Genomic DNA, 17376 nt, shown 5'->3' with positions numbered 1-17376 from the left:
GTCAATCTAGAGGAGGGAGGGGGGATTGCGTGCCCGCGCGCATGCGGAGACTGACGCTTCCCTGCATGGAAAACTGAAGCGGATCCATGTGACCCGCCTATCGGGATCATCATCGGCGCTACACACACACACACACACACACACCCATGACTGACTGACTTCTGCCACACCAAGGATCAGCGCAACCGGCTTCTGCTCGCTGTAAACACTGACGGAAGGAGGTCTGAGGTGTCGCTCCGGTTCTGAGGGCATTGTTCGGGATGAGGCTGCAGTAACGGCAGGGAAGAGGAATCTTCCCGAGAGTCCCTGTGTCTCTGATTACCTTTAGGTGAACCTGCAGACACAAAGGTAAGATCTGGCACAGGTATTACAGCAGATATGTAACCAATGTCATTATGAATGTAGTATTAAATCTTGGCTGGGTGCTTGTAGATAAACGCTAATGAACCCTTGAGTCTATGTGTGTGTGTGATGGCTAGCAGGACAGCTAGTGTGTGTGTGTGTGTGTGTGTGTGTGTGTGTGTTTTATTTGTCTGTCTGTATGTATGGGTGTGTGTTGTGTATGACGGTTAGCCGGACAGCTTGTGTGTGTGTGTGTGTGTGTGTGTGTGTGTCTGTATGTATGTCTGTGAGAGCAGACTGTATAAATGACCCTTACAAAAAGCACTGTGATACCATAGAGACCAATAGATGGTAATACCATGGTATTTTGATATACACCATGGTATTAAAAGATTACCATAGTATTTGTTCATGGCTAAGATGCCTTACCACAGTGGTTTTCAATCCTTCAGAGACACAGACCACCAAATATGATCATGCTAGAATTGAAAAGGCAGCTTTATACTTTCATCTATAAAGACCCAATGTATACTATTTTAAAATGTATAATATACCAATTTAAAGTATTCTTGTTTGGGAAATATTTAGTATCTTTTAAGTTGCATTAAAGCTTCTTTCTCCTCGCTATAGTACTGTACTGTTAAACGTATTTATTTAAAGCAAATTCTAATTGTTTAGGCTACTTATCTAATTGTTAAATTTATTTATTTTAAACTCAGTATTATTGTTTTCTTATTCATATAATCCATATTAATCTAATCTAATACTAAATAAATATATTAAAATGAAGTAGGCCTATTTATTTATTTGTAAATTTTTTACACTGTTTTTCTCTCCTCCGCCCCCAGTTTAAAAGCCCTTGCCATTGCATAAAATGATCATAGTACTTCTCCTAGTGGGGTAAAATCACAGACACACACCATATATCTCACATGTCTTACCGTAGTGAAGCCTGCAGACTCTCCACACACTCAACCCTGGCCTCTCTCACTCTATACATACATGCATATATAATGTGCTCATATGTACCAATGCAAACGCTCACAGTCATATTACAGCACGTGTGTTATTTATGAGCCATTCAGTCCTTTACTTAGATCAGCTTTGCGGTCATTATTAATGTCAGTGTGATATCGATTTCCCTCAGTCGGTCTGATTTATTAGAGTTTCACCATTGCGTCTTGCTCTTTTATTTAGTTAGATCTGCGATCATCACAATGCAAAATGCTTTAAAATAATAACTTCCCCTCCCTCTTGCACCATCTCTTTTCTGATGACGAGGGCGGGGCAACCTGTCACTCACATGAGATCAGCCAATAGCAAACCACACCCATCCAATCAATTCCTCAGACAAAATCAAGCCCCGCCCACATTTGTTCTTGTTCCAGAAGCGTTACTCGGATATACGGAACAATAGGGAAAAAAAGACGAGAGCAACTACAGTTTCATGCTGACTTTAAAGAGATGTTTGATTTGCTTTGATGTATTATATATTTGTATTTTATTTCAGATTTATTTCATTTTTAATAGTTTAGTACACTGATCCAGGTGTCACAGAAATGACTTTGCAAATGCTCAGGGAGTTTCTCTGTTACTGCTGATTCCTGTCAAACCAGTTGACTGTGAGAGACTCAAGGTTATTCAGGAGAACATAAGCCCGTTGTTTTAAGTGAAATGTCCGTTTTAAACAATGGAGGAAAGCACTTCTGGGGAATACTTGGAAAATAGTTTCCCTGCTTGACCTTTTTATTTTTAGGATTTAGCATTACAATCTGTTATAATAATATGCAAATGCTATTCAAATGCTTAAGACAGACGTGTAAGATTAGCATATTCCTTTCTTGTATTAGGTGAGCTGTAACGGCTAAACGGTGAGTAGAATATTACAGAATGAAATGTAAATATTTGTGTTCTCCTCCAGGTGCATACGGGGCGGTACATGGTCTTCTCTCGAACACACTCCCACCCTGACCCTTCACTTCAGTGACCTTCAGCTCCTCCCCGACCCGACCCATAAACCCCACAACTCTCCTCAGTCCGACCCGAACCACAGCCGATAGCATGGCCACAGCCAAACCCAAAGGCCAGAACTCACTGGCGCTTCACAAGGTGATCATGGTCGGGAGTGGCGGTGTGGGAAAGTCGGCTTTAACTTTGCAGTTCATGTACGATGAGGTGAGGATGCTTTCCACATATTACAAAAATACTTCCTTCCACAGACATCATCGGGCTTGCTCCCCAAGAAAATGTGGACTTCTCTGGTCTACTACATATGTGCAATTTAAGACTTCCAAAATAATTGACAAGAAATAGCTTTAAAACCCTGTAAGTGGGCAGTAGATTATTTGTCAGTACCGCTCTCTCCTCCATCTTTTCTCTCAGTCTCTTATCTTGCCCTGTCTCTTCCCCTCCTAAAGCTTTGACTGATAGTCTTCTCATTTCCGTCTCTATTAGTGTTGAAAGTAAACGTAGAGTCACCTGATATTTTTATGTTTTGTGAATCATTTTTCAATCAAGTTAATTTACTGAAGGTTACCAGGAAAGCTAGGTTTATTAAATTCATTCACAGTATGTACACATTCATTATTAAAACGGCTACATTAAAGTTTCTTGTTTTCTCACATAGACAGCTACTAAAATTATTACATATATGGATGTTATGTAAATTTATATAGACGTATTTTCAATTCAAAATGGTGAAATGAATCAAAAGTTTATTAGTTTGCCTGATTATTTTTGTTGGTTGTTTAACATTTCTATCTTAAAACAGCTGTCAATTATGAAATGTTTAGTTTCCATCCTCTTCCATCTTATCTCGCACTTTATGGCCATTAACAAATGATCTTGAGGCTGTGCAATATCCTTGCAGCACTAAAGTCGAGTTAATACTATATCAGGCAATCATTTCACATCCTTTATTATATACACCATTATTATTCAGACCTCTGTGACCTCATAGCTGGCTACGGCCGTGGTTTCTACTACAGATGAGTAATGCAGTAATGTTTACTGTAAATACATGTAGGGAGGTAAAATATTATATTATTATTATTATTATAACCTCGCGATACAAACCCATCCTATGCGCTGTCGGTCAGTAAAAACGATTTATTTATATTTACTCAGCAAATGCCAGCTGATATTTCTCCATCGCCCTGATTTCTCTCCACATGTAAACCACTATACGCACCTCCATCTCCTCCTTCTCCTCAGTTTGTGGAAGACTACGAGCCCACGAAGGCGGACAGCTACAGGAAGAAGGTGGTTCTGGACGGGGAAGAAGTGCAGATAGATATTCTGGACACAGCCGGGCAGGAGGACTACGCTGCGATCCGGGATAACTACTTCAGGAGCGGAGAGGGCTTCCTCTGTGTCTTCTCCATCACTGAACTAGAGTCGTTTGCAGCAACTGCTGATTTCAGGTGATTTACACATCTTCAGCTTATTTAAAAGAGCTGTATTGATTTTAGACTTAAAGGGGTGGTTGATTTATTATTTCACTTTTCTAACTTTAGTTAGTGTGTAATGTTGCTGTTTGAGCATAAATGACATCTGCAAAGTTACAACGCACAAAGGTCAAAGCAAAGGGAGATAATTGCTTTTACAGAAATTGTTTAAGGACTACAACAAACGACTGGTAAGGGACTACAATAAGCTTCATCACAGGTTAGTGACATCACTAACCCTCAAATTTACATAAACCTCGCCCCCGGGTGAGTGACATCACTAACCCTCAAATTTACATAAACCCCGCCCCCGGGTGAGTGACATGACTAACCCTCAAATTTACATAAACCCCGCCCCCAGGCGAGCGACATCACTAACCCTCAAATATACATAAACCCCGCCCCCGGGTTAGTGACATCAGTAACCCTCAAATATACATAAACCCCGCCCCCAGGTTAGTGACATCACTAACCCCCGCCCCCGGGTGAGTGACATCACTAACCCTCAAATTTACATAAACCCCGCCCCCAGGTTAGTGACATCAGTTACCCTCAAATTTACATACACACACACACACACACAAGCTGTTGAAGCTCCGCCCTCTGTGCCAGGAGCAGCAGCTCATTTGCATTTAAAGGAACACACACACGAAACGACACGTTTTTACTGACCCTCAAAAAGGGAAAAAACTCGTTAGGAGCGACACTTTACAATAAGAACTCAATAGTTAATGCATTAACTTGTATAACTAACAAAGAGCAATGTTTTTTTACAGCATTTATTAACCTTTATTACAATTTTAGTCAGTATAAATATTAGTTCAGTGTATTAACTAAAATTAACATATACAACTTTTTACCCTACATATATTGAGATTAACATTAATTAAGATTAATAAATGCTGTAGAAGGATTCATTATTAGATAGTGTTAACTAATGAAACCTTATTGTAAAGTGTTATCGGTTTAAGATTTGTTAACATTATTAAACTACATTAGTTAACACAAATTAACAATGATAAACACTTCTAAAGCATGTATTCATCTTAGGTAGTGTTAATTGCAACTAATACATTATTAAAATCAGTATCTCTTAATATTATTTATGAGACCTGAGTTTACAATAAACAGTTGTATTTTTATTAACTAACATTGACAAAGATTAATGCGTACTGTAACAAATGCATTGCTTATTGTTAGTTAATGCATTAACTCACATTAACCAATAGAATCTTTTTGTAAAGTGTTTCCGTTTTATATTTATTTCCTTTATTTGCTTTAACATTATTAGTAATGGTATTTTAACTGGATGTAGATTAAAATATACGGTTTTGCACATACTTAAATCACATTAGTTAAAAGGTTTCGACGTTTTTTTGTTGTTTATGCTTTTGACTGCTTTTATGGATATTGATTTCCATTAGAGTTATATTTGACATAGAAACATTCCTCCCGTCTCAGAGAGCAGATCCTGCGTGTGAAAGAGGACGAGAACGTGCCGTTCCTGCTGGTGGGGAATAAGTCTGATCTGGAGGACCGGAGACAGGTGAGCGCCGACGAGGCCAAAGCTCGAGCGGACCAGTGGGGTGTGTGTTACGTGGAGACGTCTGCCAAGACCCGCGCCAACGTAGACAAGGTCAGTGTGTGTGTGTGTGAGCCTGAACCTGAGGCTTTATAGTGGAGAGATGGACAGTTACTGGGCAAATGCTGGTAAACTACATCCTCTACACTGAGATTATTGACAACACATGATATCTCTGGGATTTTGTCAAAAACGATAATTATGCCATATTTTGCTGAGTGTGTTTTTGTGCTGAAATCTTGACTGGTTTAGGGCCCTATGAAATCCGTTTTATTTTATTTTTTTGTTATGTTTTTTATTTATTTATCCTGTTTACATTTTTTTAGACTCCTTTTAATGGTTATATAACTTTTTTTGTAATCAAAAAGCATGTCTAATTAATTGAAATCATGAAACTTATACAATATAACAATCATTTATTAAAAGTTTAACAAAAATGACATGTTTATGGCCCTATGAATAAATATTGTTCTCTCAAATTCCGTTGTATTTTTACTAAATTCTGTGTTTTACTGTTTTAAGTTTTCTGGATTCCATTTTTAATGGTTTAATTAAATGCAATGATCAAAAAGCATGTCTGATTTAATTGAATTAACAAAAACCATTTAATAATAATAAATAAAAAAATTATATTCTAATATTTTTTTCTGATGATCAAATGAATGCATAAAACATTAATTTAATTTATCTTTCAATCAGGAAATCAAACAAACTTTTTTTTTTAACTAAGTGCTACACAACAGAGCTTTACTGTTAAAATTAAAACACGGAAGAAAAATTGAGATTATTCCTTAAAAATAAAGTTTTAATTATAATTTATTATTATTATTATTCACACATATATATTTCTGTCACAATTTCTTCAAATTAAACCAAACTTTTATTTTGACGGGTTGCGGTGAAGACCTTTGAGTTTCTGTGTGTGGTTATGATATATGACGATAGTTTTCCTCAAATGAAACGGTAAAATGCACATGAAGAGACTCTCAGAGTGACTAAGTTATTATTCGACAAAAATTCTGCGTAATACTGTAAATTCCGTTTTAATTCTGCATTGGTGAAATCAGATGGCCCCAGTTTAGTCCTGTCATGGACAGCTGACCCCCAAAGCTTTTCATATATTCTTCATATGCTGTGCAGTGGTTAGACATTAATTTTAGGCAGTATTTCCCCTAAACTATTTTCCAGGGGATTTTTTTCCTTTTATAATGGCATTTCTAACTTCATTAGATGTATGCATCATCATTTATGTCAGACTGCTACATTTAATCAATAAATTCAATTAGAATAATAACACTGTCACCAATAAAATAAAATCAGCATCAACAAAATCAGAAGTGGCTCGAACTTACACTGTATTTACAATTGCAAAAAAAAATGAGGAAGGAAAATAAGTATTTGAACACCCTGCTATTTTGCAAGTTCTCCCACTTGGAAATCATGGAGGGGTCTGAAATTGTCATCGTAGGTGCATGTCCACTGTGAGAGACATAATCTAAAAAAAAAAATCCAGAAATCACAATATATGATTTTTTAACTATTTATTTGTATGATACAGCTGCAAATAAGTATTTGAACACCTGTCTATCAGCTAGAATTCTGACCCTCAAAGACCTGTTAGTCTGCCTTTAAAATGTCCACCTCCACTCCATTTATTATCCTAAATTAGATGCACCTGTTTGAGGTCGTTAGCTGCATAAAGACACCTGTCCACCCCATACAATCAGTAAGAATCCAACTACTAACATGGCCAAGACCAAAGAGCTGTCCAAAGACACTAGAGACAAAATTGTACACCTCCACAAGGCTGGAAAGGGCTACGGGGAAATTGCCAAGCAGCTTGGTGAAAAAAGGTCCACTGTTGGAGCAATCATTAGAAAATGGAAGAAGCTAAACATGACTGTCAATCTCCCTCGGACTGGGGCTCCATGCAAGATCTCACCTCGTGGGGTCTCAATGATCCTAAGAAAGGTGAGAAATCAGCCCAGAACTACACGGGAGGAGCTGGTCAATGACCTGAAAAGAGCTGGGACCACCGTTTCCAAGGTTACTGTTGGTAATACACTAAGACGTCATGGTTTGAAATCATGCATGGCACTGAAGGTTCCCCTGCTTAAACCAGCACATGTCAAGGCCCGTCTTACAAGTTTGCCAATGACCATTTGGATGATCCAGAGGAGTCATGGGAGAAAGTCATGTGGTCAGATGAGACCAAAATAGAACTTTTTGGTCATAATTCCACTAAACGTGTTTGGAGGAAGAAGAATGATGATGAGTACCATCCCAAGAACACCATCCCTACTGTGAAGCATGGGGGTGGTAGCATCATGCTTTGGAGGTGTTTTTCTGCACATGGGACAGGGCGACTGCACTGTATTAAGGAGAGGATGACCGGGGCCATGTATTGCGAGATTTTGGGGAACAACCTCCTTCCCTCAGTTAGAGCATTGAAGATGGGTCGAGGCTGGGTCTTCCAACATGACCATGACCCGAAGCACACAGCCAGGATAACCAAAGAGTGGCTCTGTAAGAAGCATATCAAGGTTCTGGCGTGGCCTAGCCAGTCTCCAGACCTAAACCCAATAGAGAATCTTTGGAGGGAGCTCAAACTCCGTGTTTCTCAGCGACAGCCCAGAACCCTGACTGATCTAGAGAAGATCTGTGTGGAGGAGTGGGCCAAAATCCCTCCTGCAGTGTGTGCAAACCTGGTGAAAAACTACAGGAAACGTTTGACCTCTGTAATTGCAAACAAAGGCTACTGTACCAAATATTAACATTGATTTTCTCAGGTGTTCAAATACTTATTTGCAGCTGTATCATACAAATAAATAGTTAAAAAATCATACATTGTGATTTCTGGATTTTTATTTTTTTTGATTATGTCTCTCACAGTGGACATGCACCTACGATGACAATTTCAGACCCCTCCATGATTAAGTGGGAGAACTTGCAAAATAGCAGGGTGTTCAAATACTTATTTTCCTCACTGTATATATTTATATATTTATATATATTTATTTATTTAATTTACATAAATTTCAAGCTGGTGTGCTTCTTGATTGCAGGTTTTCTTCGACCTCATGAGGGAAATCCGCGCCAGGAAGATGGAGGACAGCAAGGAAAAGAACGGAAAGAAGAAGAGGAAAAGTCTGGCCAAGCGAATCCGCGAAAGATGTTGCATTTTATAGTCTCTGATCCTCTGCTCTTTCTCTTTTGCATATACTGTACATGTATGTTCTGTGTTTCTGCCCTGTTGCTAACTCATCCTCCTCCGCTGTGTGTGTGTGTGTGTGTGTGTGTGTGTGTGTGTGTGTGTGTGTGTGTGTGTCAGGTTTTGGACCGTCTGAAACAGTCCATTCCTAGTGTCCATGTCCACCTGGAGTCTCTTTAGTGTCAAATCACTCATATTGTCCAAAAGCACAGGACGCAGGAGCTGTTTTAACTTTATTCACGTGTCAGATTCAGTTCCCAGGCCGCCGTGTGTTTAACATCAGTCTTGGGTGATCCGATCTCAAACGGGCGGCACTAAACACAGGTGAATTTGTTGAAATGTTGTGATTCAACCACTTTAGGGTCAGTCAGATTGTATGTTTCTTCTGATCACCAAGGCTGCATTTTTTTTTTGCTATAAAAATACAGTAATATTGTGAAATATTACAATTGTAAACGGTCAGTTCTCTATGTGAATATATAGTAAAGTGTAATTTATTCCTGTGATCAAAGCTGAATTTTCAGCATCATTACTCCAGTCTTCAGTGTCACATGATCCTTCAGAAATCATTCTAATATGATGATCTGATGCTCAACAAACATTTATCACAATAATCAATGTTGAAAACGGCTTCATGCTCTTGTGGAAAGTGTGATGCATTGATGAACAGAATGTTCAGAAGAACAATATAAATATTTTGCAACATTATAATTGCCATTTTTGATCAAATTAAGGAATCTTTGCTGAGTAAAAGATTAAATTAAATCTCACTGACCCGAAGTGTTTGAGTGCTAGTGTAGAAATCCCCGTCATTCAATCATCACACTAACACAAGTGTTTTAAAGGTGTGTTCGGATCACCTGAAGAGGATGTGGTAACACAGGTGTAAAGCTAAAGCTAGCTTTGAGTTATTAGTTTAACACTGGATGAGCCCTTTTTATTTACATTACATATTACATAACTCCAGTCTTAAAGAGTAGCTGAGCGAATAATGGGCTTTGGAAAAAAATGACATGTAAAGCTTTATGTGAAAATGATGCACTGTTAAAAACAATTATTTGTTGGTTTGTGGCTGAGCAATTAGTAACTGTTACGCATAACAAGTGCAGCACACTAACAAGCGATGCGATGTGTGTCAGTAACCAGTTTCTTTGTTATTTTTTAATGACCTAATATTCCATCATGGCGATATGAGTTGCAAACAGGAAGAGTGTGTGTGTGTGTGTGTTGACTTCCTGAAGCCTTGATGTCCGTTGTGAATGTGACACACACCCTTACAGTCTCTTTAGTGTCGGATCATTTCAGTTCGATGACAATCATGCTTCTCATATGTGATGTGAACCCCCGAACAGCTCACACACACTCACGCTTCCAGTCCTAACCAGAGAAGCACACCGTCATCTTCATGGAAATCGCTCCAGTGATTGATGTTTTTTTTCCCAGTTTGCTTTCCTGCTTTTTTTATTTTTATTTTATATTTATATGTATTGTTCATGTGAAAGCTTATTTCGGCGGTTTCAACAAAAATAAATTTTTCTAATTTAATATGTGTTTTATTATTCACAGGGAAATTGATTTATACTCTGTAGCATTTCCATCACACTTTTCCAATATGCTTTTTATTGGAAGGAAAATAGTTAAATATCCCAGATATCTCAGCCACATTTACTCTGCAACGGTGGCACAGAAGCGCTTCTGAAGTGTGACTGTTTAATGAGGGGCATATATGCATTTACAACACAATTATTACTACATATTGATATATTAGAGGCTGAGGTGGAGCATAGCTGTTATAATCCAGTCTGGTTTTTATGCTGCATTACATCTTTACACTGAATTTTGAGTGTAAAGATGCCTAAAAATGCCACTTCTAAAGCACTTCTGTGCCGCCTTAACCTTTACATCATTCAAGCAGTTCTTGTGAAGTGAAAGTAAAGGCTCAGTGTTTGAGCAAAGCTCTTCTAGCATTCATCACTTAACTCATCCTTCCCGTGGGTCATTTTGACCCGAACTTAATTTTTTCATCAGAAGACCTTAGGACTTTGTTTCACTTGAACCACGAATACACACACACACACACACACACACACACACACACACACACACACACACACAAAAAAATTGTGGTTAAAATTTAAAAAAGTAACAAATCCTTCCCTCGCGTGTCAATTTGAGCCCCTTAGGAATGAATGGAATGAATGGAATGCTTCAGTACTCAGAAAAACCTAAAAATGATCAAAATTCAAACTAAAAATGCTAAAACCTAAATGTCTACATGTGTATCTGAATTATTTGTATAATGTCTAGATGTGTATGTGAATGCAAACTGAAGAGAAACTGGCTTTAGGACCCAGAGGAACAGCGAGGGAAAGATGTGTTACAAAGTGCGAGGGAAGTTATTCCCAAAAACATGGCAGAGTCAGGATGGGATGAGGGGTCTTTCTCCTGTTCGTCACAGCACGATGGCTCTCTTATGCACATCTGAAGACTCTTTCTGATGGGGAACCGACATCTGTTCGTCTTATGATTGACACGTGACGTCACGCCAGAGGCCAGTGCGGGATCGTGTGTGTGTGTGTGTGTTTCACTGTGTCCACGAGAGACTTTACTAGCAAACGCTGCTGTTTTCTGGCGAATCATTTCTGTCACGGTGCTATTTCTGCTCACAAAGGCTTCGTCCTTCATATACAGTGTGTGTGTGTGTGTGTGTGTGTGTGTGTGTGTGTGTGTGTGTGTGTGTGTGTGTGTGTGTGTGTGTGTGTGTGTGTGTGTGTGTGTGTGTTGAGAACTCGCAGGGTGTTCTGTTAGAAATAATGTGCAGTAAAATATACAGTAGCTCATTTTCAGTTGTCTAGTATTTCAGATTAGCGCTGGGCAATGATTAATCGCATCCAAAATAAAAGTTTGTGTTTACATAATATGTGTGTGTAGGCCTACTGTGTATATATTTTTTGGGAATATAAATACACACATATGCATGTATATATTTAAGAAATATTTGCATGTATGTATATATATATATATATATATATATATATATATACTGTACATACATACATAATTTATATTATTTATTATATAAAGGCCTAAATATAAATATTTTATATATAAATAACACACTTTTCTTAAATATATACATGCATATGTGTGTATTTATATATGCAAAATAATTGGAAACACACACATATATTATGTAAACACAAACTTTTATTTTGGATGCGATAATCATTGCCCAGCGCTAATCTGAAGCTTTAAAGGAGAACTCTGTAACTCTAGCGAACTCTAGTCACTTCTTCGCTGATTTTCCCTTTTGTTGTCGCATGTTTTCCCCACGAGCTCCCTCTACAGCTGTGGGGGGGCGTATATTTCACAACACAGTCGTAAAAAACTCACTTGCGGCGGCCTCCTCCCCCTCTCTACCGCTGCTCATGTGCGTTTGTTTTGATCGGAGCAAGCCAACTGTATCGCGTGGAGCTATGTCTACCGAGGTGGGTAATCTGGTAATACATCATACATGCGTGTGTGTTTATGTCGAATTGCCGTAAAGCAATTTGTGTTTCGCGCTCGTTCTCGTTCTAGTTCTCGCTTATGGAGCTTATAATATGACAAAATGATTTGAATTTGAATTGTGTAAATTTGAATTATTTGCAAGTGTAATCTAACTAAATTGAATTTTAGGTGGTAGTTTAAATAGTTCTGAATTTGATTTGTTTTAAACGAATATTGAACATTTGAAATTTAACAAATTGAAATGTTTTTATGGCTGAATTTTATAGACATGTATTTTCAAACAGCTAGTTTTTTTGTTCTGAATTCGTATAGTGCAAATATTCAGTTTAAAAAAATACAGATTCAAGTTTTCAAGATGAAGAAATTCGGAACTTCAAATTCAGTTTTCTAAAATTCAAGTTCAAAAATTCAGATCTTACAGAAAGTAGGTCACAGGTCATCCACAGGGAAGAGTAAAGGATCTCAGATAAGTCGAACAGAGCATTTTGGCTGCACTGCAGTAGTTTTCTGCCGCAAACGCGGTGGTGGTTCAAGAGAATCCGTGTATCTTTCGTTCAGTCGTTTTTTTATTTAATATTAAGAGTAGAAAAATGAGAAAACAGCTTGAGTATTAGATTTCTTCTAATATTCTAGTAATAATAGTCCGCTGCAGCAGTTGCACGGAGCTTACAAAACGCGTGTATTGCAACTATAGGCTACATTTAATTTTCTCATCAAACAACTAGACTAGCGAATGGCTCGGCACAACAGAAGACCCTAGAAAGGGCTTTCTCTCTGTGTAGACCAGCAGTTGGTCTGAATTTGCCTATTTTCTCGACTGTATAGGCTAAGTCACGTTTTATCATGAAATACGCTCTGATTTATTCCAAAGTGACTCAGGCATATATAATGCATTTAATGTTAAATAATCTAAATGTTGACTTTCAAAAGTAGGCGCGCCAAGAAGGCTATTCTCTGTATTTTGGTTCATTTTTGGTGAGCGCCAGAAAGATCTAAAGAGACCGAGACGCGCTAAAGCAGCGCATCATGTTGTTTTATTTATTTTTCAATGGCATGATATTTTGTAGTCATTTTGAATGTACACAAATAAAAATATACATTTTACTGTTTCGGATGATGTCATATTATCTGTATGACTAAATAACAAAGTATTAAGTTATTTCCCAGCAGTGGAACAAATCCAAGTGATGGCGCTCGCGCATCGCGCTCTCACACAACATAGTATCAGTTCTGGCGTTGCTTCATATCGCAGACTGTTCATTATCAAAATGAAACACAGTCAACCAAACATATAAAAAGTTATTCTGCATAATTTAATTGGTCTGTTGTACAATATAAAGGGCAAGCTGTGCCGCACACAGTCCCACTCCAAACATTTCCCTTGCTGTGAAGACGCTGATTTAGCCTATAGGCCTACGTGTATTTTGGGACTCGACTGAAGTATGAAGCCTCTATATATTAATAGTTAGCATCCACATGTTACATTGCAATGAAAACGTTTGACTGAATGAGAGATGCGCGACCGTTTCGATTTAAATAAATTTGTTTAGGCTTGGCGTTTATAAAGGGCACAATATAGGCTATTTTTATAGTCTGTAGCATATATTATTTTATTATAGCCTAGCCTACATACTTATTTTTCATTCTTGTTGTTTTTTGCAATCATTTGTCATAAGGGAAAGTAAAATAGGCAACACATAGCCTACATGTTAATAGTGTTTATCATGTAAATGCTGTATTTTATTTACAGGTCTTTTACACTATTGCTGAATAGGCTAATATAAAAAAAAATACAAATAATTATGACGCCTTTCTCTCTCAACATGATCCAGTGTGACTTGCACTCATGTGCATGCGACTTATTTTCTGGCAAATACGGTCAGTTAAAAAATGTTGCTCTATTGTTACAAAATGCATAGAGTGGAGACCATTTGGGCAAAAAAACTAATAAACAAAAAAACAAACAAATTGTGTTCATTACCCCCACCCACATTTGGGCTTAATCACTGTTATTATTAGGAAATGTATTTAGGTGTAGACAAAATCAGTTATGTTTATTTATAAATATGAACGTACCTCGCATTTCCCGGACACTAGCCGTTAGTCTACTTCTTTGGCCTATTTTTTTTAGCTGGCCAGTTCTCAAAATCTGTGTGGAAAAGCTGCGGAGCGAGGAGAGAACGCACAATGGCTTTGCTTTGGAAGTTTTTTTTTGGAAGTTTTTTTTGTTGAAAGTTTAGTTGCCAGAGAAAATAACACACCGTTTTGTTTAACATCAATTGATACTCAATATTAATTAAATAAATAAATATAATGTCAGAGAATGCACAAAGCGCATCCTTTTGAGATGTAAATTATAATACATTTTAATAAAACATACAAGGCCTACATCATAAAACTCAGAAGATTATGTATTTTAATATATTATATTATAATACAAATAAAAAGGCGTCATACTTCAGTCGAGTCCCAAAATACACGTATAGGCTAAATCAGCGTCTTCACAGCAAGGGAAATGTTTGGAGTGGGACTGTGTGCGGCACAGCTTGCCCTTCATATTGTACAACAGACCAATTAAATTATGCAGAATAACTTGTTATATGTTTGGTTGACTGTGTTTCATTTTGATAATGAACAGTCTGCGATATGAAGCAACGCCAGAACTGATACTGTGTGAGAGCGCGATGCGCGAGCGCCATCACTTGGATTTGTTCCACTGCTGGGAAATAACTTAATACTTTGTTATTTAGTCATACAGATAATATGACATCATCCGAAACAGTAAAATGTATATTTTTATTTGTGTACATTCAAAATGACTACAAAATATCATGCCATTGAAAAATAAATAAAACAACATGATGCGCTGCTTTAGCGCGTCTCGGTCTCTTTAGATCTTTCTGGCGCTCACCAAAAATGAACCAAAATACAGAGAATAGCCTTCTTGGCGCGCCTACTTTTGAAAGTCAACATTTAGATTATTTAACATTAAATGCATTATATATGCCTGAGTCACTTTGGAATAAATCAGAGCGTATTTCATGATAAAACGTGACTTAGCCTATACAGTCGAGAAAATAGGCAAATTCAGACCAACTGCTGGTCTACACAGAGAGAAAGCCCTTTCTAGGGTCTTCTGTTGTGCCGAGCCATTCGCTAGTCTAGTTGTTTGATGAGAAAATTAAATGTAGCCTATAGTTGCAATACACGCGTTTTGTAAGCTCCGTGCAACTGCTGCAGCGGACTATTATTATTAGAATATTAGAAGAAATCTAATACTCAAGCTGTTTTCTCATTTTTCTACTCTTAATATTAAATAAAAAAACGACTGAACGAAAGATACACGGATTCTCTTGAACCACCACCGCGTTTGCGGCAGAAAACTACTGCAGTGCAGCCAAAATGCTCTGTTCGACTTATCTGAGATCCTTTACTCTTCCCTGTGGATGACCTGTGACCTACTTTCTGTAAGATCTGAATTTTTGAACTTGAATTTTTGAACTTGAATTTTAGAAAACTGAATTTGAAGTTCCGAATTTCTTCATCTTGAAAACTTGAATCTGTATTTTTTTAAACTGAATATTTGCACTATACGAATTCAGAACAAAAAAACTAGCTGTTTGAAAATACATGTCTATAAAATTCAGCCATAAAAACATTTCAATTTGTTAAATTTCAAATGTTCAATATTCGTTTAAAACAAATCAAATTCAGAACTATTTAAACTACCACCTAAAATTCAATTTAGTTAGATTACACTTGCAAATAATTCAAATTTACACAATTCAAATTCAAATCATTTTGTCATATTATAAGCTCCATACTCGCTTCTCACGAGACTTCCAATTTCACTTTGCCGGGACGGCAGTGCGCAAGTTGCAAGGTTGGTTTTCCGCCTGGGAACGCTGGGGGGAGCGGGGAAAGTCACCAATATCACCAGAACAGGTTGTTTAACCATCCAAATGATTTCTAGACAGTTTTATTAAGTTAAAAAAGTTACCAAGTTCTCCTTTAACAGTAAAGTCGCAAACTGAGTTCTGGCCAAAGTGGCATTTCCAGCTGTAAAGATCATATTTGGAAGCGACGGAAATTAAATTTGTCTGATTTAAATGATTTAAATAAATTAAAAAGACAACTTTATTTGTACTTTAATTTATAATAGTGTGTGGTTCCTTTAAGTACTGGGGTCAGTTTGCTTTGGTTTGATTGCAACCCTTGTTAATGGTGGTATGTAGCCAAAATACTATGGAAATCAAACAAAAATGTTTAAATCTGTAAAGGTGATATTTGGACGCAATGGACGAATTGTTTAAATACATTTGAAAAATGTGTGCTTTTATAATAGTCTGTGGCCCTTAAAGTAAGGCTTTGGTTGCATTTGTTAGTAGGCTAATACTTATTATAACATGACATGGTTATAAAACAACAGTTAGTTTTATCTCGGTAAATCTGGTAGCCTAATAAAAACAAAATATATATGTTATATAACTGGCTCTGAGGAGGAATTTGTCTAAATGATGAAACTTAACATTTTCTTGTTTCTTGTTTATTTAGGGTCTGTTATGTTTTCTTTATAAATGTTATTTTCTCTGATAACCACAATGTCTCACGTGCCTTTTATATCGATTATTTACTCATGTGATGTGATGGCTATTTTAAGATGATGATTATTAATGTTTATTAAAGTCATATCCTATAGCTGTGCTGTGCATTGACTTATACTGATAAAAATACTCCTTTTGACTGAAATTATTAATTTCTTATTTCTCAAAACATTAGAAAACAGATTTTAAAAATTAAAAACCACAATAATTTCACATCATTTGAAAGCATCTTTACAGAAAATGCATCCAATGAGTCCATATTACAATTTATAGTGATCTGTCATCAGAGGAAACTGTCTAAGTTATGTATTTCAGAAATGTACACATACAAAATCACAGCAAAAAATGTATTAATTTAAACAATGTAATAATTTACTGCAGAAACATTGAGTTAGTAAAGTATAGTAAGTAGACGATAGTTATTATCAATGTTTCGTCAAGCATTTATTCAGCAAATGTAAGCATTCATTTACTCTTATGCACCACTAGATCAACCAAAGGTCATTCTACAGATACAGACACACGCCCAGAGATTGATTCATTGATATAAAAGAACAACTATACACGTAAGCAACTCGTTTATTATTTTAAACCAAAATTATAACAGGTTCATTTCTCTAGTCTTCTCGGATTTAAAAAGTCTCACGTGTTTTCCAAAAGGAGGCTCGCGATCAGTGTCGC

The 17376-nt window shown here is 37.0% G+C and overlaps 1 protein-coding gene across 1 annotated transcript; it reads left to right on the top strand.

Annotated features, from left to right (window-relative positions):
- Positions 1-56: 56 nt before the first annotated feature.
- ralaa (v-ral simian leukemia viral oncogene homolog Aa (ras related)) lies at positions 57-10126 on the top strand. Its single transcript, XM_082183821.1, has 5 exons — positions 57-348; positions 2264-2517; positions 3556-3764; positions 5250-5424; positions 8436-10126. The coding sequence occupies exons 2-5, from the start codon at positions 2404-2406 to the stop codon at positions 8556-8558; spliced, it is 621 nt and encodes a 206-aa protein (XP_082039947.1). The 5' UTR covers positions 57-348; positions 2264-2403; the 3' UTR covers positions 8559-10126.
- Positions 10127-17376: the final 7250 nt, after the last annotated feature.

The sequence above is a fragment of the Leuciscus leuciscus genome (genome assembly GCF_965113295.1).
Source record: "Leuciscus leuciscus genome assembly, chromosome: 11".
NCBI lineage: Eukaryota > Metazoa > Chordata > Actinopteri > Cypriniformes > Leuciscidae > Leuciscus > Leuciscus leuciscus.
The sequence above is the reverse complement of the archived record's forward strand: the minus strand, read 5'-3'. Positions and strand labels throughout refer to the sequence as shown.

Coding starts and splice junctions, on each gene's coding strand:
- ralaa (XM_082183821.1), top strand. CDS start 2,404: ATGGCCACAGCCAAACCCAAAGGCCAGAACTCACTGGCGCTTCACAAG. Junction 3,765..5,249: donor GCAGCAACTGCTGATTTCAG/GTGATTTACACA, acceptor CTCCCGTCTCAG/AGAGCAGATCCTGCGTGTGA. Junction 5,425..8,435: donor CCCGCGCCAACGTAGACAAG/GTCAGTGTGTGT, acceptor TCTTGATTGCAG/GTTTTCTTCGACCTCATGAG.